General features: G+C 40.9%; 1 protein-coding gene across 3 annotated transcripts in view; it reads left to right on the forward strand.

Annotated features, from left to right (window-relative positions):
- The window catches only part of Adk2 (Adenosine kinase 2), a 92580-nt gene that overhangs the window by 55036 nt on the left and 10419 nt on the right, over positions 1 to 27125 (forward strand). For all 3 annotated transcript variants that reach the window (XM_080286132.1, XM_080286131.1, XM_080286133.1), the window contains 3 exons: positions 13543 to 13688; positions 14947 to 15117; positions 15286 to 15436. In XM_080286132.1, the coding sequence (XP_080142258.1) occupies positions 13543 to 13688; positions 14947 to 15117; positions 15286 to 15436 (468 nt within the window). The remainder of the gene's footprint in view (positions 1 to 13542; positions 13689 to 14946; positions 15118 to 15285; positions 15437 to 27125) is intronic.

Below are 27125 nucleotides of genomic sequence, written 5' to 3' on the forward strand. Positions count from 1 at the left end.
AAAAACAGCTCCCAGTGACCGGTTGACTTTGGACGTTCATTGTAGAGGCAGATGGGTGCTTTGCCTGACTTGTGGCTTGCAGTCTCTGTGTGACACACGGCGGGAGTTAGGAAAGGCTAATCCTGGTGGCAGCGTGACTTTGGACATTCGGTGAGGATGCGTACGAACATTTTGACTCTGCTGTGGATTACAGTCGGTAGTACTCGGAAGCTGGAGGTTCATGGGGAGTGATCGGACCACCATGCGACTTTGACCATTCAGTACAGTGGCAGACAGACAGTTTAGCTCAGGTTGAGGGTTACGGCCTGTTTCCTGCACATGGCTAGAGCCCAGCGGCCACATTACCGAATGTTTGCACATGTCGGCTGACCAGCTGAAGTTCTCAGGGACTTTTACGTCTGCATAATGGTTTAATAGAGCCAAGGTCCAGTATCTGGATAATGAACAGGTCCAGATACTGCACATCCAGATAAATGAGGGATTACTGTACAGTGCCAGTTGGCTACTGTTTTCCAACCAGTTGATACATTTCAACATCGGATATTGCATATAACCACCACTTGCGTCCCATTTTGGTGCCGGATACTGCATAATTTTACCAGATATTGCCTTAATAGTGCTGAGCCAGCAGCGCTGGATATTGTGACAACAGATAGTTGAGAGTTTACTGTACCACAAGTCACTTGACAATAGGCTCTCTGAAAACATTAGCATTAAATAGGTGATTACAGTACATAGGAAAAGTGTATGGTAGGATACTTATAGACAGAGTTAGAGAAAGAACAGAGAAATTAGTTGGAGAAGAACAGGGAGGCTTTAGGAAGGGAAGAGGTTGTGTAGATCAGATATTCATTCTTAGATCTTTAGTGGAAAAGTTTCTAGAGAAGGGAAAGAAGTTGTATGCGGCTTTCATGGATTTGGAGAAAGCATATGACAGGGTGGATAGACAAGGATTGTGGAAAGTGTTAAGAATATATGGAGTAGACGGGAAGTTGTTGAATGCTGTGAAGAGTATGTACGATGGTGCGAAGGCTGCAGTGCGTGTGGATGGTGAACTAAGTGAATTTTTCTCTTTGAAAGTTGGTTTGAAACAAGGATGTGTCATGTCTCCATGGTTGTTCAATCTGTACATGGATGGGGTAATAAAAGAGGTACAAGGTAGGGTAGTGGATGTTGGAGTGGCCCTGGTGAGAGAGGATAGTGTTTGGAAACTCCCTGTACTGTTGTTTGCAGATGATACTGTGTTGTTGAGTGAAGACGAAGGGGAGCTGCAAGGCTTGGTGGATGAGTTTGAGAGAGTGTGTAAGAAACGGAACCTAAAGGTGAATGTAGGGAAGAGTAAAGTGATGGTCTTTGAGAGAGGTGAAGTTAGTGAATGTACAGCGAGGTTAGATGGTGAGGAATTGGAAAATGTGAGTACGTTTAAGTATTTGGGTAGTGTGATGAGTAAGGATGGAGGTTTGGAGGGTGAAGTGCTTGAAAGGGTACAGCAGGGAAGAAAGGTTGCTGGTTCCTTGAAAGCAGTGATAAGAAACAGGGAAGTGAGCATGGAAGTGAAAAAGTTACTACATGACAGTATTGTGATACCAACTCTAACGTACGGAAGTGAAGCTTGGACATTGTTGGAAGGACACAAGGCAAGAGTGAGAGCAGTGGAAATGAGTTATTTAAGAGGAGCCTGTGGAGTCACGTGGAGAGACAGGCTGACGAATGAGGATATAAAGGAGCGTTGTGGTGTGGATGTGGATGTGATAGGAAGCGTTAGGAGGAACACACTGAGGTGGTTTGGCCATGTGGAGAGGATGGAGGGCGAAAGACTGACGAAGAGAGTGTATGTGAGTGAGGTGGAGGGGGGAAGAGGGAGGGGGAGGCCGAAGATGAGATGGAGGGATGGGGTGGAGAGGTATATGAGAGAGGGGGGTGTGAGTTGGGAGCAGGGCAGTGAAATGGTGGGGGACAGGGCGACTTGGAGGCGATTTGTTTGTGGCCACCCCAAACGGGATTGAGGCGTCTGGCAATAGATAGATAGATAGAATATACACTTTAGCTGTAATGAACATAGTTGAAATATTCTTTCAATTTAACATCAGATTTTTTTTTCAACTAAGAGGGCATATCATTTATGGGTTATGGTAATTTCAGATTATGGGGATTTTTAGTGAAGTTCAATGGGATCAGAAACCTAATTAATCTCTGCAGTACAACTTTAACTTAGCTGTGTCCATCTGTCTAACCCTTCATGCATTTTGATTAAAAGTATGTCATATTTCTTTGTTACAGATCATGATCCATGATATGAATTGCAGAATAAAACTTACTTGCATGTCAAAGGAAGAGTTTAAAGGTAGATTTACTGTATAACTGTGGACAACTCAGAGTTCCCTCTTATTCCCTTCTTAGTCATGGAGACATCCCAGAAAAAGTCATTTGTCAGGTAGTATTACTTTTTTTTTTTTTTTTTTTTTTTTTTTTTTTTTTAATACCTCTGAGGAGGTTGGAAATAATTCTTGTAATTTTTATGTATACAGTACATAGTCATGGCTTCTGCCTTTTTTATGTAACATAGCAAACAGTTACAAATTGCAGTGTACTGTACTGTACTTGTTATGATGACAAAAGGAATTTGGGGGAGGAGAGGGCCATCAGCCAAGAAAAAATATATATAAATATATCCCTCATGATTCTTGGAAGAGGGACACTCACATAAATTTCAGCTTTTTAATGTATACTGTGTTGTAGAGGTAAATACTTTTCACCAAATCTTGAAAGTATCTGTCTTTATGAAAGACTGGAATTACAGTATCACCCTGCAGTCACAATATAACCCCTGCTTTTAACGCCATTGTTTTTGTACAGCATTTGGTAGTGTGTTAGTTATTCGAATCTTTGGTATTGTATATTTACACATCATAACTGTAATGCAATTTGCCTCCGCCAACTAAGCTGGACAGAGGTTATGTTTTCATTCGTGTTTGTTTGTTTGTAGGTTTTTTTCAAGAATACTCCCCCAGTATCCCTGCTTGTCGTAAAAGGCAACTAAAAGGGTTGGCGGAGGGTTAGTGCCCCTCCCTGGAAAACAACTAACTAAAAAAGCAAACAAGAAGCCTCGGACAAGGACTGACCTAACGATGACGACCCAGGACCGGACAAAGGACTTGCTAATGGCTACATGGAATGTAAGAGGAGCGAATGATGAGGTGAAAGAGAGAGAGATTGTCCTGGTGCTTGAGGGTGCGAAAATGGATGTACAGTAAAAGTCCAATTCTTCGGCATCCAATTTCCCGGCAAATCTGACATTTCGGCAGTTTTGAGAAATAGTCCCATTTACGAAAATCTCTGATCGTTCGGCAGATTTTCCGATTTTCTTTTGTCAGTCTTGAAATTCTCCATGAGGCTCGCCAGCTAGCTACCCGCCTTTACCCACCTTAGTGAGTGAGATAGTGGAAGTGATGGAACGAGTCTACCACTGCCATGAAACTCAGAGGCTAGCTCTTTCTCCCATAGCATAAAAGAAAGGACAATCATGTAGTGAGTCTAGCATGGGAAAGAGAAAGCTACATCCTCTGCTGCTCCATCCTCTCCATCACCAACAGCAGTCTCTGAACCTCAAGCTCTACTGCCGCAGCAACAGGGAGAAGAGTCCTTAGAGGCTGTTGCAGGACCCTCTACTGCTGGGGACTTCTTCTAGCAGTAGCAGACTCCAATCAACCCCTTCTATTGTACATATGTAAATAAGGAACGTACGATAAGTGTAGGTAAGTGCATGTGAACTTGTAGGCCTACTGTACCATTACATTTATATACAGTATGTTCACTAATTTCTTTATTTTTCATATTCATGTATAGTACTGTATTCATTACAGTATTGTACAGTATCAAACAGTATACAGTACTCTCTCCAAACACATTTGTAATGATATGAGTAGTGATGATAGTGTTCACTGAAACATATAAGGTACTGAGTGGGTAGGGTTTTTGATAATTCGGCAATTTTGATTTTTCGGCACTTGCCTGGTCCCATAGATACCGAAAAATCGGTCTTCTACTGTATGTGGAATAACTGAAACAAAATGGAGAGGAGAAAGTGTGAGAGAATGGGAGTATGGATGGGGTATATGTGCAGGAGTAGGTGAGAATGAGAGGGCAAAGGAAGGAGTATGTATAGTTGTGAGTAAAAGATGGAAGAAGAGCATAAGACTGTATGAATCAGTTGGGTCAAGGATTGTGTGGGTAAAGTTGAAAGTTGGAATACAAATGTGGGCGATTGTGTGTGTGTATGTGCCAATGCAAGATCATGCTACCAGAGCGAGAGAAGAGTTCTGGACAAATGTGGAAGTGTGCATGGAAAAGTTTGGAAGGAATGAGAGAGTGTTTTTGATCGGTGATATGAATGGTAAAGTAGGGAATGTGAAGGTGGATGGAATAGTTGGTGAGTGGGGTGTGCCTATCGAGATAGACGAGAATGGCAGTGCATTAGTGGACATTTGTGCTGGGAGGGGTTTGGTGATAGCCAATACCGTCTTCAGGCCTAAAATGATCCACAGGTATACATGGCGAGTGATGAGAAGGGTGGGTGGTGAACTGAATGAAAGGAAGGCAATGATTGATTATGTATGTGTGGATGAAAGGATGCGAAGATGTGTAATGGATGCAAGAGCTTATAGAGGTTGGGGGAGTGGACTTTCTGACCACTACTTGGTGGTGGCCAGAATTAGGATCCAAGTAAGATTTTTTTTTTTTTTTTTTTTTTTTTTTTTTTTTTTTTTAATGCGAGGAAGAAGGAACCAAAGGCCATGAGCCCACAGTAACAGTTCTCTCCAAGAGAAAAACAAAATATAATAGAGAGCCAAATTCAAGATCCGATCATTTTGAGATGCCTGGACACACTGCGTTTGAAAGACTGGAGATCATAGGCGGCAGAAAATACAGACAGAGGGAGACAGTTCCAGAGCTGACCTGTTGCATAAATGAAAGACTGGGAGTAACGGTTAACCCCTGCATTAGAGAGTTGGACAGAAAAGGGATGAGAGTTTGCTGCTAGACCGGTGCTACGTGCCCGTCGTAGAGGTGGAGGAATGCAAGCAGACAGTTCAGAGGAGCAGTGACTATTAAAGTAGCGATAGAAAAGAGATAAAGATGCAACAGTGTGGCGAAGAGACAGAGGTTGAAGGGAGTCAGTAAAAGGAGGAAAGTTGATGAGACGAAAAGCTTTTGACTCCACCCTATTGAGAAGAGCTGTATGTGGGGAGCCTCCCCACACATGAGAGTTTTACTCCACACAGGGGCGGATAAAACCCCTGTATAGAGTCAACAATTGTGCAGGGGTAAAGAAAGAGTGGAGTCGGCTTAGCACACCCAATCTCTTGGAAGCAGATTTTACAAGAGATGTAATATGATCTTTCCAAGATAAGTCCTGAGTAAATGAAACCCCAAGCATGTTCAAGGATGATGCAGGATTAAGCTGAATATTATTAAACATTAATGGGTATACCTGTGGAAGATTTTGTCGGGTTGATAGGTGTAAGAACTGTCTTAGATGCATTAAAAACAACCATATTATTTTTACCCCAGTCAGAGATACGAGCCAAGTCAGACATTAGGTGTGCCATAGCCTCATCCCTTGTTTGTTGAAGTAACTGTTGAGATGGGCGTTGCGGGAACTGAATGGAAAGGTGAAGGGTGGAGTCATCAGCGTATGAGTGGATAGGGTTAGATGTACAGCTTAGAAGATCATTGATGAATAAAAGGAAGAGAGTTGGTGATAGGACAGAGCCCTGAGGAACACCACTGTTGATAGATCTAGGAGAAGAACGATGGCTGTCTACAACAGCGGCTATAGAACGACCAGAAAGGAAGCTAGTGATGAAGGCACAAATAGAAGGATAGAAACCGTAGGAGGGCAGTTTGGAAATTAAAGATTTATGCCAGACTCGATTGAAAGCCTTTGAGATGTCAAGTGTAATGGCAAAGCTTTCGCCAAAGTCCCGAAAGGAGGATGACCAGGAGTCTGAAAGGTAGGTGAGAAGATCGCCAGTGGAGCGTCCCTGACGGAACCCGTACTGACGATCGGAAAGAAGGTTGTGATAGGAAAGATGCCTTAAAATTTTTCTATTGAGAATTGACTCGAAAACTTTTGAAATACAGGACGTTAAAGCAATTGGACGATAGTTGGAGGGTTGGGAGTGGTCACCCTTCTTTGAGACTGGCTGAATGAGAGCAAACTTCCAGCAAGAAGGAAAGGTACAAGTTGACAGACAAAGGCGAAAGAGTTTGCCTAGGCAGGGTGTAAGCACAGAAGCACAGTTCTGGAGAACAAGAGGAGGGACCCCATCAGGCCCATATGCCTTGTTAGTACTGAGGCCAGTGATGGCAGAAAATACATCAACTGAAGAAATTTTAATGTCAGCCATGAGGAAGTCAGAGGGGGGAAGTGATGGAGGAACAGCACTGGAATCGTCTAAGGTGGAATTGGAGGAGAAAGTCTGTGCGAAGAGATCTGCTTTATCAGTAGAAGAAATAGCTACAGAACCATCAGAGTAGAAAAGAGGAGGGAAGGATGATGAGGTAAAGTTGTTAGAAAGATTTTTGGCAAGGTGCCAGAAGGAGCAGGAAGAATTCGAGTTGGAGAGTTGAGAGCATTTAGTATGGATGAAATTATTTTTAGTAGAGCGAAGAACAGACTTAGCACGATTCCGGGCAGAAATGTAAAGATTATGTGATTCAGGGGTGGGTTGGCTCCGGTACCTTTTGTAGGCCCTCTCCTTGTTGCGGACAGCATTAGAACAAGTGTGATTAAACCAAAGCTTTCTTGCGTTAGTCAAAGGATATGAGAAAGGAATGTATGCTTCCATGCCCGAGAGAATAACCTCCGTAATGCGCAAGGCACACTCAGATGGCTCCCGGCCATGGAAGCAATAATCATTCCAGGGAAAATCAAAGAAGTACTGCCTGAGGGCCTCCCAGTCCGCGGCTCCAAAATGCCACAGACGACGTTTCCCTGGAGGGTCCACAGGCCGTATCGGAGTGATAGGACAGGTTAAGGTAATAAGGTTGTGATCGGAGGAGCCCAACGGAGAGAAAAGATTAACAGAGTAAGCAGAAGGATTAGTTGTGAGGAAGAGGTCAAGTATGTTGGAGCTCTCTCCAAGGCGGTCAGGGATACGGGTAGGGTGCTGTACAAGCTGCTCTAGGTCATTAAGGATAGAAAAGATGTAGGCTTGTTCACCAGGTGGATCCGTGAAAGGAGAGGAGAGCCAAAGGTGGTGGTGAACATTGAAATCTCCTAGAATGGAGATTTCAGAGAAAGGAGAAATGGATAGAATGTGTTCCATCGTAGAAGTAAGATAGTTGAAGAATTTTTGATAGTCAGTAGAATTAGGGGATAAGTAAACAGCATAGATATATTTAGTCAGAGAATGACAGGAAAGCCGAAGCCAGAGTGTAGAGAATTCAGAAGAATCGAGTTCAGGAACACGAGAGCAAGATAAGTCGTTGCGTATATATACACAACAGCCACCTTTGGCTTTGAAATGAGTATAGAGAAAGTAGGAGGATACAGAAAAGGGTTTACTGTCAGTTGCCTCAGACAGCTGAGTCTCCGTTAGAAAAAGAAGGTGAGGTTTAGAGGAGGAGAGGTGGTGCTCAACAGAGCGAAAGTTAGAGGAAAGGCCGCGAATGTTACAGAAATGAAGAAGAAGAGAGTCAGACAGTGGTTCCAGGCACCTCGAGTCGTCACCGGGAGAGGGGCGGATGGAGGAATAGAAGAAGGGAAAGATGAGAGGAAGGAGTAGTTGCAAGGAGAGTGGAAAAATTACAAGAGGACGAGAAAAAGGCAGAGTATAAGAGAAAAGTGGAGGAACGATTGGGCAAATATGAAGTGGAGCAGATGGGGGACGTGGAAGGTGTGTGCAGGATATTTACAGAAGAAATATGTGCAGCATGTGATGTGGTGTGTGGGAGGAAGAGAAGACGGAGGGGGGTGCAAGGAACAGCATGGTGGACTGAAGAGGTGAGAGGCTGTGGTACAAAAGAAGAAAGCATACAATGAATGAATGAGAAATAGGGGCGTGGAAGAAGTTGAGAGGCGGAAGAGAGAGTTATATGTAGAAAGAAAGAGACAGGTGAAAAGATTAGTAAGAGATAGTAAGAAGAGAGTGGATGAGGAATTTGGAAGGAATTTGAGTGTAAAGTGGAGGGACTGTAAGAAAATGTTCTGGAAAGAGGTGAGAGTAAGACAGGGTGGAAGTGAGGTTACCAGGGAAGTGAAAGATAAAAATGGTAGAATACTAGTGGAGAATGGAGAAAAAGTGAGCAGATGGAGAGAACACTTTAAGGAATTGTTGAACATACAGGATGGAAGTAATGCAAGTATAAGTGGCTGGGGAATGGCTGGGAGAAGGAGGGAGGTGAGAAGACAGGAAGAAATCAGTAGGATAGAAGTTGTGGAAGCAATGAAGAAAGTTAAATTGGGGAAAGCCCCAGGAATTGATGGAGTGTGTGGTGAAATGCTGAAGGATGGGGGAGAGATAGTAGTAGAATGGATGTGGAAGATGTGCAGATTGGCCTGGGAGGAAGGTAGAATCCCGGAGGATTGGAAGTCAGGTATAATTAATCCCTTGTACAAAGGAAAAGGGGAAAAAGAAATGTGTGGTAATCATAGGGGCATTTGTCTTCTTAGTATAATAGGAAAAGTGTATGGTAGGATACTCATTGACAGAGTTAGAGAAGGAACAGAGGAATTAGTTAGAGAAGAACAGGGAGTCTTTAGGAAGGGAAGAGGCTGTGTAGATCAGATATTCATTCTTAGATCTTTAGTGGAAAAGTTTCTAGAGAAGGGAAGGAATTTGTATGTGGCTTTCATGGATTTGGAGAAAGCATACGACGGGGTGGATAGACAAGGATTGTGGAAAGTATTAAGAATATATGGAGTAGATGGGAAGTTGTTGAGTGCTGTGAAGAGTATGTATGATGGTGCTAAGGCTGCAGTGCGTGTGGATGGTGAACTAAGTGAATTTTTCTCTTTGAAGGTTGGGTTGAAACAGGGATGTGTCATGTCTCCATGGTTGTTCAATCTGTACATGGATGGGGGAATAAAAAAGGTACAAGGTAGGGTAGTGGATGTTGGAGTTGCCCTGGTGAGAGAGGATAGTGTTTGGAAAGTCCCTGTTCTGTTGTTTGCAGATGATACTGTGTTGTTGAGTGAAGACGAAAGGGAGCTGCAAGGCTTGGTGGATGAGTTTGGGAGAGTGTGTAAGAAATGGAATCTAAAGGTGAATGTAGGGAAGAGTAAAATGATGGTCTTTGAGAGAGGTGAAGTCAGTGAATGTACAACGAGGTTGGATGGTGAGGAATTGGAAAATGTGAGTATGTTTAAGTACTTGGGTAGTGTGATGAGTAAGGATGGAGGTTTGAAGGGTGAAGTGCTTGAAAGGGTACAGCAGAGAAGAAAGGTTGCTGGTTCCTTGAAAGCAGTGATAAGAAACAGGGAAGTAAGCATGGAAGTGAAAAAGTTACTACATGACAGTATTGTGATACCAACTCTAACGTATGGAAGTGAAGCTTGGACGTTGTTGGAAGGACACAAGTCAAGAGTGAGAGCAGTGGAAATGAGTTATTTAAGAGGAGCCTGTGGAGTCACATGGAGAGACAGGCTGACGAATAAGGATATAAAGGAGCATTGTGGTGTGGATGTGGATGTGATAGGAAGCGTTATGAGGAACACACTGAGGTGGTTTGGCCATGTGGAGAGGATGGAGGGTGAGAGACTGATGAAGAGAGTGTATGTGAGTGAGGTGGATGGGGGAAGAGGGAGGGGGAGGCCGAGGATGAGATGGAGGGATGAGGTGGAGAGGTATATGAGAGAGGGGTGTGTGAGTTGGGAGCAGGGCAGTGAAATGGCGGGGGATAGGGTGACATGGAGGCGATTTTTTTGTGGCCACCCCAAATGGGATTGAGGCGTCTGGCAATAGATAGATAGATAGATAGGTATGCATTCTCTGAAATTGTGTAACAGAGCAAGATAATATTGTAGAATTTATTGACTACAGTATATAAAACTTTAAAAGTATTCATCTGGTAGGAAAGAGAAATTACAGCAGTAAACTATAAAGTTTAGGGTGTTGATGAAGGTATATGCTCTCTGAGTGCATTTTGGTTATCCTCTGTTATACTTCATGAGGGCAGGATCAAGAAGCAGAAAAAAAGGAAATTCAGAAATAAGAGAAATGATCTTCATTAGTCAGGGCACCAATACCCTTTGAATTTGACCACACATGAGTTCATTTATCATTTAGACTTTCAGTATGCCCACAGACAAAAGCCATCTACACTAACATGCTTTACTTATTTACTTGACTAAGTCACAGTCATAACACTTGTGGGGCATCAAATACAAATGCTGTACAGTTTTGCAAATGTTTTATATATATATATATATATATATATACTGTATATATATATATATATATATATATATATATATATATATATATATATATATATATATATATGTATTCATTCATTCATTCATTGCCAGACGCCATGTATCCCAAACGGGGTGGCCAACGGCTCAGAGTTGTTTTACAGGGAGGGGCACTAATCCTCCACCAACCCCACTTGACACGTAGGGATGCCAACAGCATCTGGTGTTCCCTGGCGGTCACCCATCCAAGTACTAACCAGACCCAACGTTGCTTTATATATATACAGTGGAACCTCGGTCCTCGAACGTCTCACATGTCGAACAAATCGGACCTCGACCAAAAAATTCAAGAAATTTTTGCTCCAGAGGTCGACCAAAATATCGGACCTCGACCAACCTGAACGTAGCCAAACGAAGGGAAGCTGGCCGACCGACAGTCACGCGTCCACCTTTGTTGTTCGTCAACGTGGTTGCCCTGCTGTGCTTCACATTTTTCTTGATTCAGTGCAGTATTAACCCCTAATAATGGCTCCAAAGAAAGCAAGTTCATCCAGTACGGCTACTGGCAGTGAAAAGAGGAAAGTAGTGCGGAAAATAATTGAAGAAGTGGAAAAATTATTGCTTATCTTCATCAATGAGAAACAGTTAGCAGGAGACATTGTTAGTGAGTATATAATTTGTGAAAAGGAAAGAGAAATATACAGTCACCTCGTAAAGGAAAGCACTGGTACCAGTGCTGAAACTTAAATAGGTAAGCATCTGGGGTCTTGGAACGGATTAAAATGATTTACATTATTTCTTATGGGGAAAATTAGTTCGGTCCTCGACCAATTCGGTCCTGGAACAGCCTTCCAGAACGGATTGTGTTCGAGGACCGAGGTTCTACTGTATATATATATATTAGTGGTAGGTGGTGGTGACCATCATCCACTCGCTTGATGTAGTGCTGCCTACTTCTTCCTTAGCCTTTATCATTCTTTTTCTGTGCCTGCCCTCCTCTCTTCCTATTTCTCCCATCTTTCCTGTCACTACTTAATGCTTTTCATTCCGTCACAGGTGGCTTTACATTGAGTGACAAGCCAAATGGTTTCCTGTAAGCCAAGAAACCATTTACAATGCTGGGTGGTAACCATGTAACCAAACCATACCTGCTCCCTACATGTCAAGTGGGTTGGTGGAGGGTTAGTGCCCCTCCCTGTAAAACAAATAACTCAGAGTCAAATGGCCACCCCGTACGGGATTATGGCGTCTGGCAATAGATAGATAGATAGACTAAAATAAGGGGGAGGGGGAGAATAAATGTGTATAAGGTAAATGGAGAGTAGAATGGCTCAAAGAAGGAAAGTGGCTGGTGCTGTGAAGGCCTTGATACTGAACAGAGGACTGAGTATGAAGGCTGCAAGGGGATTGCAGGAAAGTGTGCTAGTGTCCATAGTAACATATGGGTGTGGGATGAGTGAAAATTCATGTGTAAATGCAGTGAAAATGGGGCTTTTGAGGAGTGTTTGTGAAATTTGTAGAGTGGGTGGGATAAGAAAATGTTTAATTAATGAAAGATTGAGGAAATCTGTTAGTAAAAGTGTAGAAAAGTGTGTTTGGACTAGTGGGTCATTAAGTGAGAATGGATATACAATTATGTAGTCAAAGAGTTATGAATGTGAAAGTGAGAGGAGGCATGCTAGGTCAAGAAAAAGGTGAATGGATTTATTGTAGTTTGTTAGTGTATGAGAAAATGAGATATGGAAGCTGGTGAAGGTTAGTTAATGACAAGAGACTCCAGTGGACAGATGAAAAATGTAAGGTGAAATCGTATGACATTGGTTTCACACCGTTTTGTTTGTGATAGTGTATGGAATGACTAGTCTGCAGAAATGTGGAAAATGCATCTACACAGAAAAATAAAGATTAATATATATAGATGGTTATATTGTGATATTAAGCCATGATTCTGAACATTTTAAAGGTTCTTGGAAATTAACTGTTTAGCCAATATAAGTGGCTGTGCTGTTGATAGTTCTGTCATTTTATATACTTGTACAGGATTCTTTCTTTATTTTGATTTATTACCCTACATCATCTTTTAGGTGGAAATGGAAGATTAGAATGATGATGATGATGATGATGATGATAATATGGTGATATATTTGTACATGATTGCCTTTTATCATACAGTATCTGTAACTTACAGTTTTTACTCTGCTTTCATGAAATAAACAGCACATAGAAATATGAAAGAATTATCTTTTCTGATACAAAAATTGGCTACACATTCATGAAGAAAGAATAGGTGCTTATAATTAAGTACTGTATACTCTTACATTGCCACTTGTTGTCATATTTTTAAAGCTTACCCTCCCTTTTTTCCCCTCTTCATAAATGGAGTCACATGGAGCAAGTGGGAAAAAAATAAATTTTAAAATAATCGTATGTGTTTTCACCATCTTCATAATAATGAATATACTGTAATTGTAGAATTAATAAATTATCCATTGAAGATATGGTACCAGATTGGTCTTCTGATTAATCAGCTTTTGCTTTGTACCAATTTTATTTGACCATTAGTGTTTAATATCTGTGATTACTTAGTATTTTTAGGTGCTCTGGGATATTGCTGTATTGTTTGCTTGCTAAATTTAAGTACAGTATACACTGCTTCTTAACATATGGGTAACAAATAGTTTTATTCATAATACAAATTGAGTTGTGGAGATTTTGCGTGTAATACTGCACTTTATGTTAATGTGTTTGTACAGTATGTGTGTGATTATTTGTGATTGACTTAACCTTGAAATGCATTGATTCATTCATACATGTTTAACATCATCTACAGTACAATATGGTGTGGTGCATAAATTTCTGTATCGGTGGTGCATAAGTGGCTGTATGAAGACACTGCATTTGTTAACTCCTACAGATTACACCATTGACACTAATGAAGAGGTTAGAACCACTAATGCAGTAAAAGTGTACACAGTTCAGCTTTCAGCACAACAACATTGATGTATACACCAATACAGTACTTGAAATACTGCTTATTATTTTAAATGAAGTGTCTTATACACCACCCTGTACCTGCTTATTGAGTGACCAAACTCTTTCTCCAACTTGATTATTTCTCACAGGAACTTGTGCTGTTGTAGTGACAAAGAGTGGAAAGTGCAGATCCCTTGTAGCTAACCTAGCAGCTGCCAATCACTTTACCAAGTCCCATTTGGAAATTCCTGAGAACAGAGCCTTAATGGAAAAGGCCAAATATTATTATATTTCAGTAAGTTGTTGCCTTATTGGTCGTATATTAATTGATATAGATAGTAGAATACGCGTTATTTTTATAACACACTATAGATTTTTGGTGTGCAGGGTGTTCTCACAGTTACTGCTTGCTAGAGCATGTAGTCGGTAGATAGAGGCCAGACTAAATTATTGCTTTATTGCTAATGATCAGTTTGACATTGCATTTCCATAGTACTGAAGCAAATACAAGCTAATCTGGTGGTTTTTATTTTATTTATTTGCATTGTTTTGTGGATTTTTTAGGATATGATTACTGAGTATGATGATGGTAAGAGAGGAAAATCAGTTTTTAAAAATTGATGCCTTTCATCAGTGATCTTAGAACTTCAAATAATTTTTCCTTTCTTTTTCTTTCCCTCTTTGAGTCTGTTACAGCCAAAATTTATTTTTGGCATCAGTGTCATTTCATTCTCCTTTAATAAAAAAAAAAAAAAAAAAAAAAGCTCAATCGGTGTCAATGTTAACTCTTGCTCAGTTTTGCTGACCAGTAATTATCTTAACAATATGCATGGTCATTCTCATCCAGAGAAAAGAGAGTTTTGAAGGTGTGAAGGGTGTATGCGTCTGGAGTGTAGCTGAGAATTTTGAAGGATTGATTGGTAAAACACCCATTTCACCGGGTACTTTGTTGGTAGTTCTTGTACTTTTGTACTTTCCCATTCCCAGTCTCTAAATCTTACCAACTGCATTTAAATTTGGGAACTATGGTTAGGGTGATGATGAAATGACAGTTGCAGAGTTTTATCTTATTCATTTTAAGTGCTTTCACAACTCTTAAAATACACAAAACTAATGTCTTATTTGTGGGATAGCTTCTATACATGTTTTAGTAGGTCATTAAAGGTATGGTTTGAGTGATAATGCAATGACCATTGCAGAATTTTATCTGATTCAGATTTAGTTCCTTCACAAAACTTTAAAAATACACAAGTATAATGTCTCATTTGTGTGATAACATCTGTACAGTACTTGGTTTAGTAGCTCATTGAAGGGTTAACCTATACAGCTTAGGGACATTGTCTTCAGTTTGAATAAAACTGTCAAACATATACCTGAATAAAATGAAAAAAGATGTACTCAGACAAGAGGAGTGGCTGTGCCCATGTACCTCCTCCCGCTTGGTACTCCACTGCTTTGGCTGTAAGCTTGACCCGATTATTTATATTTATGTCAGCTAACTGATACCAGTAATGCTAAATATGTCTCAGAGCTGTTGTTCTATCTTTTCTCAGGGCTTCTTCTTAACTGTGTCTCCTGAGTCTATATTGATGGTTGGGAAACATGCCTGTGAGAAAAACAAAGTGTTCAGTATGAATCTTTCTGCGCCATTCTTATGTGAGTTCTACAAGGAGCCAATGATGCAAGCCTTCCCCTATATTGATATTATCTTCAGTAATGAAACAGTAAGTTGCCCTGTAGGAGTCATAGAAAGTTTTTCAAACTCTCCAGCATAAGAGTTAAATAAACATGCATAGATAATTTGAGTTCAGTGCAGTTTGTTGATATTGTACTTCAGAAATTTCACAGATGTATGTGTTTCACAAAATTGAACTTCATCCAATATTTGACAGGAAGCTGCCAAGTTTTCAGAAGTACAAAAACTTGGTGCAAGAGATATAAGGGAAATTGCCTTAAAAACAGCAGCTTTACCAAAAGAGAACTCAAAGAGAGAACGCATCGTTGTCTTCACTCAGGGAGCTGGAAATGTTGTTCTAGCTAAAGGTAGGTCGTCCTTCATAATAGTTAGTTGTCTTGTCTTGACAGTACGGTAGTCCCTCCCTTTTTGCGGGGCCTGCTTTTACCAGGTTCGGTTATTCATGGAGAGGAGATGGTCATTTTTAAAAAATGTCTGAGAAATGCTGGAACTGTCATTGGGGTTCCATATGATGTATTTTTCCCACCTGCACAACCCTTTCCACACTTCCTCTTGTGGCCTGCATTCCAGCTTCCCTTGTTTGCCTCTTTTGGGCCACTGTAGTGTTGTCATCTTGGTGGAATAACCACAAAATCTGATGTGTTTACATATTATGTAGTTGCGACTCTAACTTATTCATGCAAAAGTATTCACCATTTACCATAATTTATAACATTATACCATTACTATAATTAATAATATCACTGCAGTGTTCATTTCCCCAAATTAATTAATGTAATTCCGTCTTGTGCAGTGTTTGTGATGTGGGTGCATAAGATAGGTATTGTATTAGAGTTAAACTGTGAGATAATGCTGATTTCATATGTGCAGTGTGTTGGGGAGAGTGTTTGGAGATTGTCAGGCATGAAAGGATTGATCTTGCTGATGAGTCTCTCAAGTGTGTGGAAGAGTTTTATTATTTGGGAGACATGTTATGTGCTGGAAGTGGGGCTGGAGCTAGCTTTGTGGCTAGAGTGAGGATTGGTCAAAAGAAGTTCAATGAGTTGTTGCCTCTCCTGGCATTGAGAGGGCTTTCCCTCTGTGGTAAGGGGTCTTTATATGCGGCATGTGTTAGGAGTGTAAAGCTGTATGGTAGTGAGACGTGAACGGTAAAGGAAGTTGTTGTTCACAGGCTCAAACGTGCAGAAATGACAGTGATTAGGTGGATGTGCAGTGTGCCCTTGAATGCGAGGCCTGGGGAGCTAGATTTATTTACAATGGAAGAGTTTAGAGGTAGGATGGGACTGGAGTATATTGGTGTTGTGATGAGGAGAGGTAAATTGAGATGGTTTGGGCATGTGGAGAGGATGGGGAATGACAATTGGGTGCAGAAAGTGAGAAGTGTTAACATTAAGGGTAAGGTTGCGAAGGGTTAGACCGAAAAAGACCTGGGATGAGGTAATTGATTGTGACCTCAGGGATAAGAGGCTGAATAGGGAGGCTGCCAGAGATTGACCAGCATGAGTGCTGCTGTTAGGTGACCAAGGCCGACACATGCAAACATGTTGGAGCCATTGTAAATGAATGCACGAAGTTCTAAGATGACTGCAGAAACAAGCATTGTTGCGAAAAAGTACAGAACATAACAATCTAGCCCCAAGAATATTGTGTGCAGTTGTCGTGAGACTGTTGTGGTGATGAAAACACGACCATATACAACACATAGCCTAATAAGAATAAGAAATTCTTTAAGTTACTAACTGGAATGAGGTATAAGAGTTTGCATGTGCTGTCACCAACAGTCACGGTTTTGGAAACTCAACAGCATACGACTTTATAAAGCAGTATCATTAGACTACCTTACTTCAACGATGAAACACATCCTATCCATTTCTCCTTTCTCTGAAATCTCCGTTCTAGGAGATTTCAGTGTTCACCACCACCTTTGGGTCTCCTCTCCTTTCACTGATCCACCTGGTAAACAAGCCTATATCTTTTCTATCCTTAATGACCTAGTGCAGCTAGTACAGCACCCTACCCATATCCCTGACCGCCTTGAAGAGAGCTTCAACATACTTGACCTCTTCCGTACAACTAATCCTTCTGTTTCCCCTGTTAGTCTTTCCTCTCTGGTGGGCTTCTCCAATCACAACTTTATTACCTTAACCTATCCTGTCATTGCAGTACAGCCTGTGGACCCTCCAAAGAAACGTCGATTGTGGCACTGTAGAGCTGCTGATTGGGAGGCCTTCAGGCAGTACTTCTTTGATTTTCCCTGGAATGATTATTGCTTCCATGGCAGGGAGCCATCTGAGAGTGCCTTGTGCATTACGGAGGTTATTCTTTCAGGCATGGAAGCATACATTCCTTTCTAATATCCTTTGACTAATGCAAGAAAGTCTTGGTTTAATCACTCTTGTTCTAATGCTGTCCACAACAAGGAGAGGGCCTATAAAAGGTACAGGAGCCAACCCACCCCTGAATCACATCTTTTTTATGTTTCTTCATGGAATTGTGCTAAGTCTGTTCTTGGCTCTGCTAAAAATAATTTCATCCGTACTAAATGCTGTCAACTCTCCAACTCGAATTCTTCCTGCTCCTTCTAGGACCTTACCAGAAACCTTTCTAACATCTTTACCTCATCATCCTTCCCTCCTCTTTTCTACTCTGATGGCTCTGTAGCTATTTCTTCTACTGATAAAGCAGATCTCTTCACTCAGACTTTCTCCTCCAGTTCCACTGTAGATGATTCCAGTGCTGTTTTTCCATCACTTCCCCCTCTCTGACTTCCTCATGGCTGACATTAAAATATTGCTAGCTGATGTATATTTTGCCATCACTGGCCTCAACACTAACAAGGCATATGGGACTGATGGGGTCCCTCCTGTTGTCCTCAAGAACTGGGCTTCTGTGCTTACATCCTGCCTAGGTAAACCCTTTAGCCTTTGTCTGTCAACTTGTACCTTTCCTTCTTGCTGGAAGTTACCTCTCATTCAGCCAGTCTCAAAGAAGGGTGATCATTCCCAGCCCTCTAACTATCGCCCAATTGCTTTAACATCCTGTGTCTCATGTTCTTGAGTCCATTCTTGACAGAAAAATTTTAAAGCATCTTTCCTATCATAACCTTCTTTCTGATCATCAGTATGGGTTCCGTCAGGGATGCTCCACTGGCGATCTTCTCGTCTACCTTTCAGACTCCTGGTCATCCTCCTTTCGGAACTCTGGTAAAAACTTTGCCGTTGCACTTGACATCTCAAAGGATTTCGATTGAGTTTGGCAGAAGTCTTTCATTTCCAAACTGCCCTCTTATGGTTTCTAACATTCTATCTGTGCCTTCATCTCTAGCTTCCTTTCTGGTTGTTCTATAGCTGCTGTTGTAGATGTCAATTGTTCTTCTCCTAGATCTATCAACAGTGGTGTTCCTCGGGGCTCTGTCCTATCACCAGCTCTCTTCCTTTTATTCATCAGTGACCTAAGCTGTACATCTAACCCTATCCACTCATATGCTGATGATTCGACCAATCACCTTTCCATTCGGTTCTTGCAAACGTTCATCTCGGCTATTACATCAGCAAACAAGGGATGAGGCTATAGCACACCTAATATCTGACGTAGCTCGTATCTCCAACTGGGGAAAAAAAATCTTGATGTTTTTAACGCATCAAAGACTCAGTTTTTGCACCTATCAACCCGACAAAATCTTCCACAGGAGTACCCACCAAGGTTTGATAATATCTAACTTAATCCTGCATCATCCTTAATCATACTTGAGGTTTCATTCTCTCGGGACTTAACTTGGAAAGATCATAATTATTACATCTCTTGCAAAATCTGCTTGCAAGAGATTAGGTGTGCTATGCCGACCCCATACCTTCTTTACCCCTGCACAGTTGTTGACTTTATACATGGGTTTTATTCACTCCTGTGTAGAGTACAACTCTCATGTGTGGGGAGGCTCCCCACAGACAGCTCTTCTCAACAGGGTGGAGTCAAAGGCTTTTTGTCTCATCAACTCTCCTCCTCTTACTGGCTCCCTTCGACCTCTGTCTCTTCGCTGCACTGTTGCGTCTTTATCTCTTTTCTCTCACTACTTCAATGGTCACTGCTCCTCTGAACTGTCTGCTTGCATCCCTCCACCTCTACAATCGGCACTTAGCATCCATCTAGCAACAAATTCTCATCCCTTTTCTGTCAAACTGGGTAATGCAAGAGTTAACTGTTACTCCCAGTCCTTCATTTATGCAACACATCAGCTCTGGAACTGTCTCTCACTGTCTGTATTTCCTGCTTTCTATGATCTACAGTCTTTCAAACGCAGTGTGTCCAGGCATCTCAAATTGATCAGATCTTAAATTTGGCTCACTCTTTTTTTTTTTTTTTTTTTTTTTTTTTTTTTTTTTTTTTTTAAGGAATGGTTTGCGGGCACCTGGTCTTTGATTCCTTCTTCCTTGCATTTAAAAAAAAAAAAAAAGATGCTGAAGTTCTTTGGTGAGTGAAAATCAGTACAATACATATCCAGTAACCATGCAACAGCACTTGTCAGAACTGTTGATTTGTGCTCACATTGACAAAAGCAGATATGTTGGTAGACAGGAGTCTTCTAAAATATTTATTTGTGTCACTGTTACTGCACCATGCAGCTGATTTTGGAGGAAATTACTGCGTAACCACAGTAAACATTAGCCTCCAACACATTTTTCCACTGATGTCTCACACACCCACACACGCACACCAGCACTGGCTCACGTGGCACACGTGTGCACACACACACACACACACACACACACACACACACACAATTAGGCAAGTAAGCAGTCTTATTGACCAGACCAGTGATATTGAGGAGAAGATAACACAGGTGAATGAAGCTGTGCAAAGCTACAAAAATGATGTGGAAACCACGTATGCTGAAATGGTGAAAGTAAAGAAAGACTTAGAAACAAGGGTGGAGGAAAAAAGCATTAAAAAGGAAGTGAAAAGAAAAAAACCAAAACAATCCAAAGTTAGTCAGAGATTCAGTAGATATAAACAAATCTATAGTCATCACTGGTATAGAAGAGGAAGATCTAAAAAACAAGATCACAAGAGACAAAAAGGAGATGGCAAATGTAATCAGCTTACTGAAGGAAGTCTATCTATCTATCTATTGCCAGACGCCTCAATCCCGTTTGGGGTGGCCACAAACAAATCGCCTCCAAGTCGCCCTGTCCCCTGCCATTTCACTCCCCTGCTCCCAACTCACACCCCCCTCTCTCATATACCTCTCCACCCCATCCCTCCATCTCATCCTCGGCCTCCCCCTCCCTCTTCCCCCCTCCACCTCACTCACATACACTCTCATCGTCAGTCTTTCACCCTCCATCCTCTCCACATGGAAATCTGTAGTAAAGACATAGAGGAACACAAAAGGTTAGGAAAATATGAGAAAAGCAAGACAAGACCTCTAAAGGTGACTTTCCAGAGTGTAAACACTGTGGAAGAGATACTAAAAAATGCAAAGAATCTTATGGAAAAAGAGAAGTTCAAAAATGTATGGATAAAAAGATGCCTAACACAAGAGGAACTGGAATTACTGAAAGAGAAAAGAGAGGAAGCAAAAACAAAAAATGAGGGAAGATCAGAAGAGGAGAAGAAGAAATTTTTTTTACAAAGTAATAGGATTGCAGGTATGAAAGTGGTACACAAACAGGATGGAATAAAAAGGAGGAAGGTAGTAGAACCATGTCATGACAAGTATATAAACAAGAAGATAAAGTTGATGTACTCATATGTGGATGGAATGGTATCAAAATTACTAGAGATGAATGATTATGTCAGAGAAAATGAACCACAAATAATATGCCTAACTGAAACAAAATTAACACCAAGGATATCCAGTGACATACTAAACTTAGAGGAATACAATATATGGAGAAGAGACAGAAATTTAAAAAAAGGAGGAGGAATTATAATATTAACTAAGAAAAATCTAAAAGTCAATGAAATAAAACTAGATAGCAGCCGTGGCTCAGTGGGTTAGAGTGCTCCACTCTGACTGTAGGGTCGGAGGATCGAATCCACCCAAGGGTCATTGGTAGACATCAAGAAGGGCATCCGGTCATAAAATGCTACACGCTCCAAACCAAAGTCCTCTACCCAGGGGCAACGCCTTAGCCCTTGTCCAAAAAAGGGGTACCTGGCGTAAAACTCACTTTATACCATCACAAGTAGAACTGATTGCAGTAGAGATCAACACATCTGAAGGTAAAGTAATTGTAGCCAATTTGTACATGCCACCCAGATCAAACACATGGGAAAGAGATGAATACGAGGACCTGGCAGAGAGTACAATTTCAGAGTTTAAGATCATTACTACATAAAATGGAAGAGAAATCAGAAAGAATTATACTAACTGGGGATTTCAATACAAATATAAATTGGAATACTCTAGATATAATTAGCCAAGAAAGCTGTTGGGACCAAAAGCTCCTGGATCTCGTACAAGAGTTCTTCCTAACGCAACATGTGAGGGAAACCACCAGAAAAAGAGGACTTGATGTACCTTCTGTGCTAGATCTAATATTTACTAGGCAAGAAAATGATATTGACAGTTTATTATATCACCCTCCACTCGGCAAAAGCGATCATGCTGTACTAAATTATAACTTCAGGATAGCATATGACATAGTAAACAGCAATGACAGTTACAAATGGAGCCTAAACTATAAAAATGGAAATTATCAAGACCTAAAGAAGTATTTCTTAGAAGTTGATTAGGAAAATGAGCTTAGAGGACAAGATTTAAATGCTGTATATAAAAAATGCTGTGAATTTTATGAAATAGGAGTCCAGAAGTACATCCCACAGCACAAAGAAGCAGATAAGAAAATATAGAAATGGTTCAATACAGAATGTAAAAAATCAAAAGAAAGAAGAGATTTGTTGTGGAATAGATACAGAAGACATAATAGTGAAAGGGCGTATAATAATTACAAACAGGCAAGAAACGATTATACAAGAATAAGGAGGGAAGCCCAAAAACAGTTTGAGGAGGATATAATAAATAAAAGTAGTGATCAACCAAAGCTTGTTTTACAGCTATATCAGAAGCAAAACCAAAGTAAAAGATATAATACAATCAATTACGGATGATGGAATCACTTATACACAAGAGAAGGATATTTGTGAAGCACTAAATAAGAATTTCCAATTAGTTTTTACAGAAGAAAAAAATTTTGAGAGGGACTATGTGGAACATGCATGTCCACACATACTACCAGATATACAAATAGCAGAAAAAGTAATACAGGAGGAGTTAAGTATATTAGACAGAGGAAAAGCAAGTGGTCCTGATGAAATTTCATGTTGGGTACTACGAGAATGTGCAAAGGAGTTAAGTAAACCATTATTTTTAATTTTCAAGAAATCCTTGAGTCAAGGTAAACTACCTGATATTTGGAAAAAAGCAAATATTGTCCCCTTATTCAAGAAAGGAAATAGACAAAATCCACTCAACTACCGACCAGTATCACTGACCAGTGTTGTAAGCAAGGTATTAGAAAAGCTTATAAGAAAAGCTTGGGTAAACCATCTAGAAGAACACAGTATGATAACAGAAAGACAGTTTGGTTTCAGAAAAGGAAAATCATGTGTTACTAATCTGTTGAGCTACTATGACAGAGTAACAAACAATACAGGAAAGGGAAGGATGGGTGGACAGTATCTATTTAGATTTCAAGAAAGCTTTTGACACAGTACCACACCAAAGACTTTTATGGAAACTGTACCATCAAGGAGGAATTCGAGGCAAACAGTTTTGTTGGATGCAAGGCTTTCTCATAAAAAGAGAAATGAGAACAGTACTAAGAGGAAACTACTCATCGTGGAAAGAAGTGACTAGTGGAGTACCACAGGGTTCAGTGCTGGCACCAATCATGTTTTTAGTGTATATAAATGATATAAACAGTAACACTGGAAATGAGAGCTATCTGAATATGTTTGCAGATGATGCAAAAATACAAAGGAGAATTACTAACACAGACTCTTGTAAAGAGCCACAAGAAGAATTAAATAAACTTTATGAATGGAGTAGTACTTGGCAAATGGAATTCAATGTGGACAAGTGTCTTGTAATCAAGTTTGGTAAAAGTGGAAAAAGACCTGATTGGGATTATAAGTTAGGAAATAAAACCCTATACACATCAGAAAGAGAGAAAGACCTAGGTGTGATCATCAATAACAGACTATCTCCGGCTGACCACATCAGCAAGAAGGTACGGAACATGTATACACTGCTTGTAAATATGAGAATAGCATTCACATACATAAATGAAGACATGCTAAGAAGGATAATAACATCATTCATTAGACCAACCCTGGAATATGCATCAGTAGTCTGGAATCCTCATCTCAAAAAGCACGTAGACAAGATTGAAAAAGTTCAAAGGGCTGCTACAAGATGGATACCAAGCTTAAGGGACCTAAGCTACGAAGAAAGACTAAATAAACTGAATCTACCAGCACTACAGGAGAGAAGGAAAAGAGGTGACATGATAATGCTATATAAGTGCATATCAGGGAAGGAGAAAATAGACATAAATGATTACTTAACACATGGAGAAGCATCAGTAAGAGGACACTGCAAAAAACTGCATAAGAAGAGAGGTGATAAAGACATAAGGAAATTCAGTTTCCCAAACAGAGCAATTGACCAATGGAATGCACTACCAAATGAAATAGTGTGTGCCAAAACAATTCACAAATTTAAGGATATGTACGATAAATATGGTTTAAGACACGGCACAGTACGAGCTTGACTCATTCCTGTAAAGATACAATTAGGTAAGAACACACACACACACACACAAGAAAGAGACAAAAAGGAGATGGTAAATATAATGAACATATTGAAGGAAGTATCAGAGGATATCTGTGGTAAAGATATAGAGGAACACAAAAGGCCAGGGAAATATGAGAGAAATAAGTCAAGGCCACTGAAGGTAGCCTTCCAAAGTGTGTACACTGTAGAGGAAATATTAAAAATGGAAACAAACTCATGGAAAAAGAGGAATTTTAAAAGGTATGGATAAAAAGATGCCCAACTCAGGAGGAATGGGGATCACCAAAGGAAAAGAGGGAAGAAACAAAAACAAAAAAATGAAAGATCAGAGGAGAGGAGCAATTTTTTTTTTTTTTCCAAAGTAGTGGGATTACAAGTAAGAAAATGGTATATAAACAACAGGGACTAAGAAAATGGAAGGTAGTAGACACAAATGTCAGTTATGTAAACAACATGATTAAGTTGATGTACAGCACCCTCGCGTCCAAGATGGTATTATTGTCGCATGAGGGTCCCGTCTTGGATGAGAAACATCTTATTCCAACACAAGACCTCATGGAAAAAATTACCCTAATATTGTCACAAAATCTTTGAAATGTGCCCCTAAAAACATCAACCTAGACCTATTTTGGCACCAAAACAAATTTTCTCACCTTGAAAGTGTGTGTTTCAGTGCTCCAAGGGGTTAACAGACAGTTTCCTAGGCATTTTTTTTTTTTTTTTTTTTTTTTTTTTTTAATGCGAGGAAGAAGGAACCAAAGGCCATGAGCCCGCAGTAACAGTTCCCTCCAAGAGAAAAACAAAACACAACAGAGAGCCAAATTCAAGATCCAATCATTTGGAGATGCCTGGACACACTGCGCTTGAAAGACTGGAGATCATAGGCAGCAGGAAATACAGATTGAGGGAGACAGTTCCAGAGCTGACCTGTTGCATAAATGAAAGACTGGGAGTAACGGTTAACTCTTGCATTTGAGAGTTGGACAGAAAAGGGATGAGAGTTTGCTGCCAGACGGGTGCTACGCGCCCGTCGTAGAGGTGGAGGAATGCAAGCAGACAGTTCAGAGGAGCAATGACCATTAAAGTAGCGATAGAAAAGAGATAAAGATGCAACAGTGCGGCGAAGAGACAGAGGTTGAAGGGAGTCAGTAAGAGGAGGAGAGTTAATGAGACGAAAAGCCTTTGACTCCACCCTATTGAGAAGAGCTGTATGTGGGGAGCCTCCCCACACATGAGAGTTGTACTCCACACAGGGGCGGATAAAACCCCTGTATAGAGTCAACAATTGTGCAGGGGTAAAGAAAGAGCGGAGACGGCTTAGCACACCCAATCTCTTGGAAGCAGATTTTATAAGAGATGTAATATGATCTTTCCAAGATAAGTCCCGAGTAAATGAAACCCCAAGCATGTTCAAGGATGATGCAGGATTAAGCTGAATATTATTAAACATTAATGGGTATACCTGTGGAAGATTATGTCGGGTTGATAGGTGTAAGAACTGAGTCTTAGATGCATTAAAGACAACCATATTATTTTACCCCAGTCAGAGATACGAGCCAGGTCAGACATTAGGTGTGCCATAGCCTCATCCCTTGTTTCTTGAAGTAACTGTTGAGATGGGCGTTGCGGGAACCGAATGGAAAGGTGAAGGGTGGAGTCATCAGCGTATGAGTGGATAGGGTTAGATGTACAGCTTAGAAGATCATTGATGAATAAAAGGAAGAGAGTTGGTGATAGGACAGAGCCCTGAGGAACACCACTGTTGATAGATCTAGGAGAAGAACGGTGGCCGTCTACAACAGCGGCTATAGAACGACCAGAAAGGAAGCTAGCGATGAAGGCACAGATAGAAGGATAGAAACCGTAGGAGAGCAGTTTGGAAATTAAAGATTTATGCCAGACTCGATCGAAAGCCTTTGAGATGTCAAGTGCAATGGCAAAGCTTTCGCCAAAGTTCCGAAAGGAGGATGACCAGGAGTCTGAAAGGTAGGTGAGAAGATCGCCAGTGGAGCGTCCCTGACGGAACCCATGCTGACGATCGGAAAGAAGGTTGTGATAGGAAAGATGCCTTAAAATTTTTCTATTAAGAATTGACTCGAAAACTTTTGAAATACAGGACGTTAAAGCAATTGGACGATAGTTGGAGGGTTGGGAGTGGTCACCCTTCTTTGAGACTGGCTGAATGAGAGTAAACTTCCAGCAAGAAGGAAAGGTACAAGTTGACAGACAAAGGCGAAAGAGTTCGCCTAGGCAGGGTGTAAGTGCAGAAGCACAGTTCTTGAGAACTACAGGAGGGACTCCATCAGAACCATATGCCTTATTAGTATTGAGGCCTGTGATGGCAAAAAATACATCAGCTGAAGAAATTTTAATGTCAGCCTTGAGGAAGTCAGAGGGGGGAAGTGATGGAGGAACAGCACCGGAATTGTCCAAGGTGGAATTGGAGGAGAAAGTCTGAGCAAAGAGATCTGCTTTATCAGTAGAAGAAATAGCTACAGAGCCATCAGAGTAGAAAAGAGGAGGGAAGGATGATGAGGTAAAGTTGTTAGATTGGTTTTTGGCAAGGTGCCATAAGGAGCAGGAAGTATTCGAGATAAAGAGTTGAAAGCATTTAGTACAGATGAAATTATTTTTAGCAGAGCAAAGAACAGACTTAGCACGATTCCGGGCAGAAATGTATAAAAGTTGTGATTCAGGGGTGGGTTGGCTGCAGTACCTTTTATACGCCCTCTCCTTGTTGTGGACAGCATTAGAACAAGCATGATTAAACCAAGGCTTTCGGACATTAGTCAAAGGATATGAGAAAGGAATGTATGCTTCCATGCCCGAGAGAATAACCTCCGTAATGCACAAGGCACACCCAGATGGCCTCAGGCCATGGAAGCAATAATCATTCCAGGGAAAATCAAAGAAGTACTGGCTGAGGGCCTCCCAATTCGTAGCTTCAAAGTGCCACAGACGATGTTTCTTTGGAGGGTCCGCGGGCAGTACGGTACCGGAGCGATAAGACAGGTTAAGGTGATAAGGTTGTGATCGGAGGAGCCCAACGGAGAAAAAAGTTAACAGTGTAAGCAGAAGGATTAGTTGAAAGGAAGAGGTCAAGTATGTTGGAACTCTCTCCAACGCAGTCAGGGATATGGGTAAGGTGCTGTACAAGCTGCTCTTGGTCATTAAGGATAGAAAAGGTGTGTGCGTGTTCACCAAATGAGAAGTACTGTACGCAGTCACTCCACGCTGAC

This window comes from Coenobita brevimanus, chromosome 110 (genome assembly GCF_032717465.1).
Source record: "Coenobita brevimanus isolate Jiangsu-jjx chromosome 110, ASM3271746v2, whole genome shotgun sequence".
NCBI lineage: Eukaryota > Metazoa > Arthropoda > Malacostraca > Decapoda > Coenobitidae > Coenobita > Coenobita brevimanus.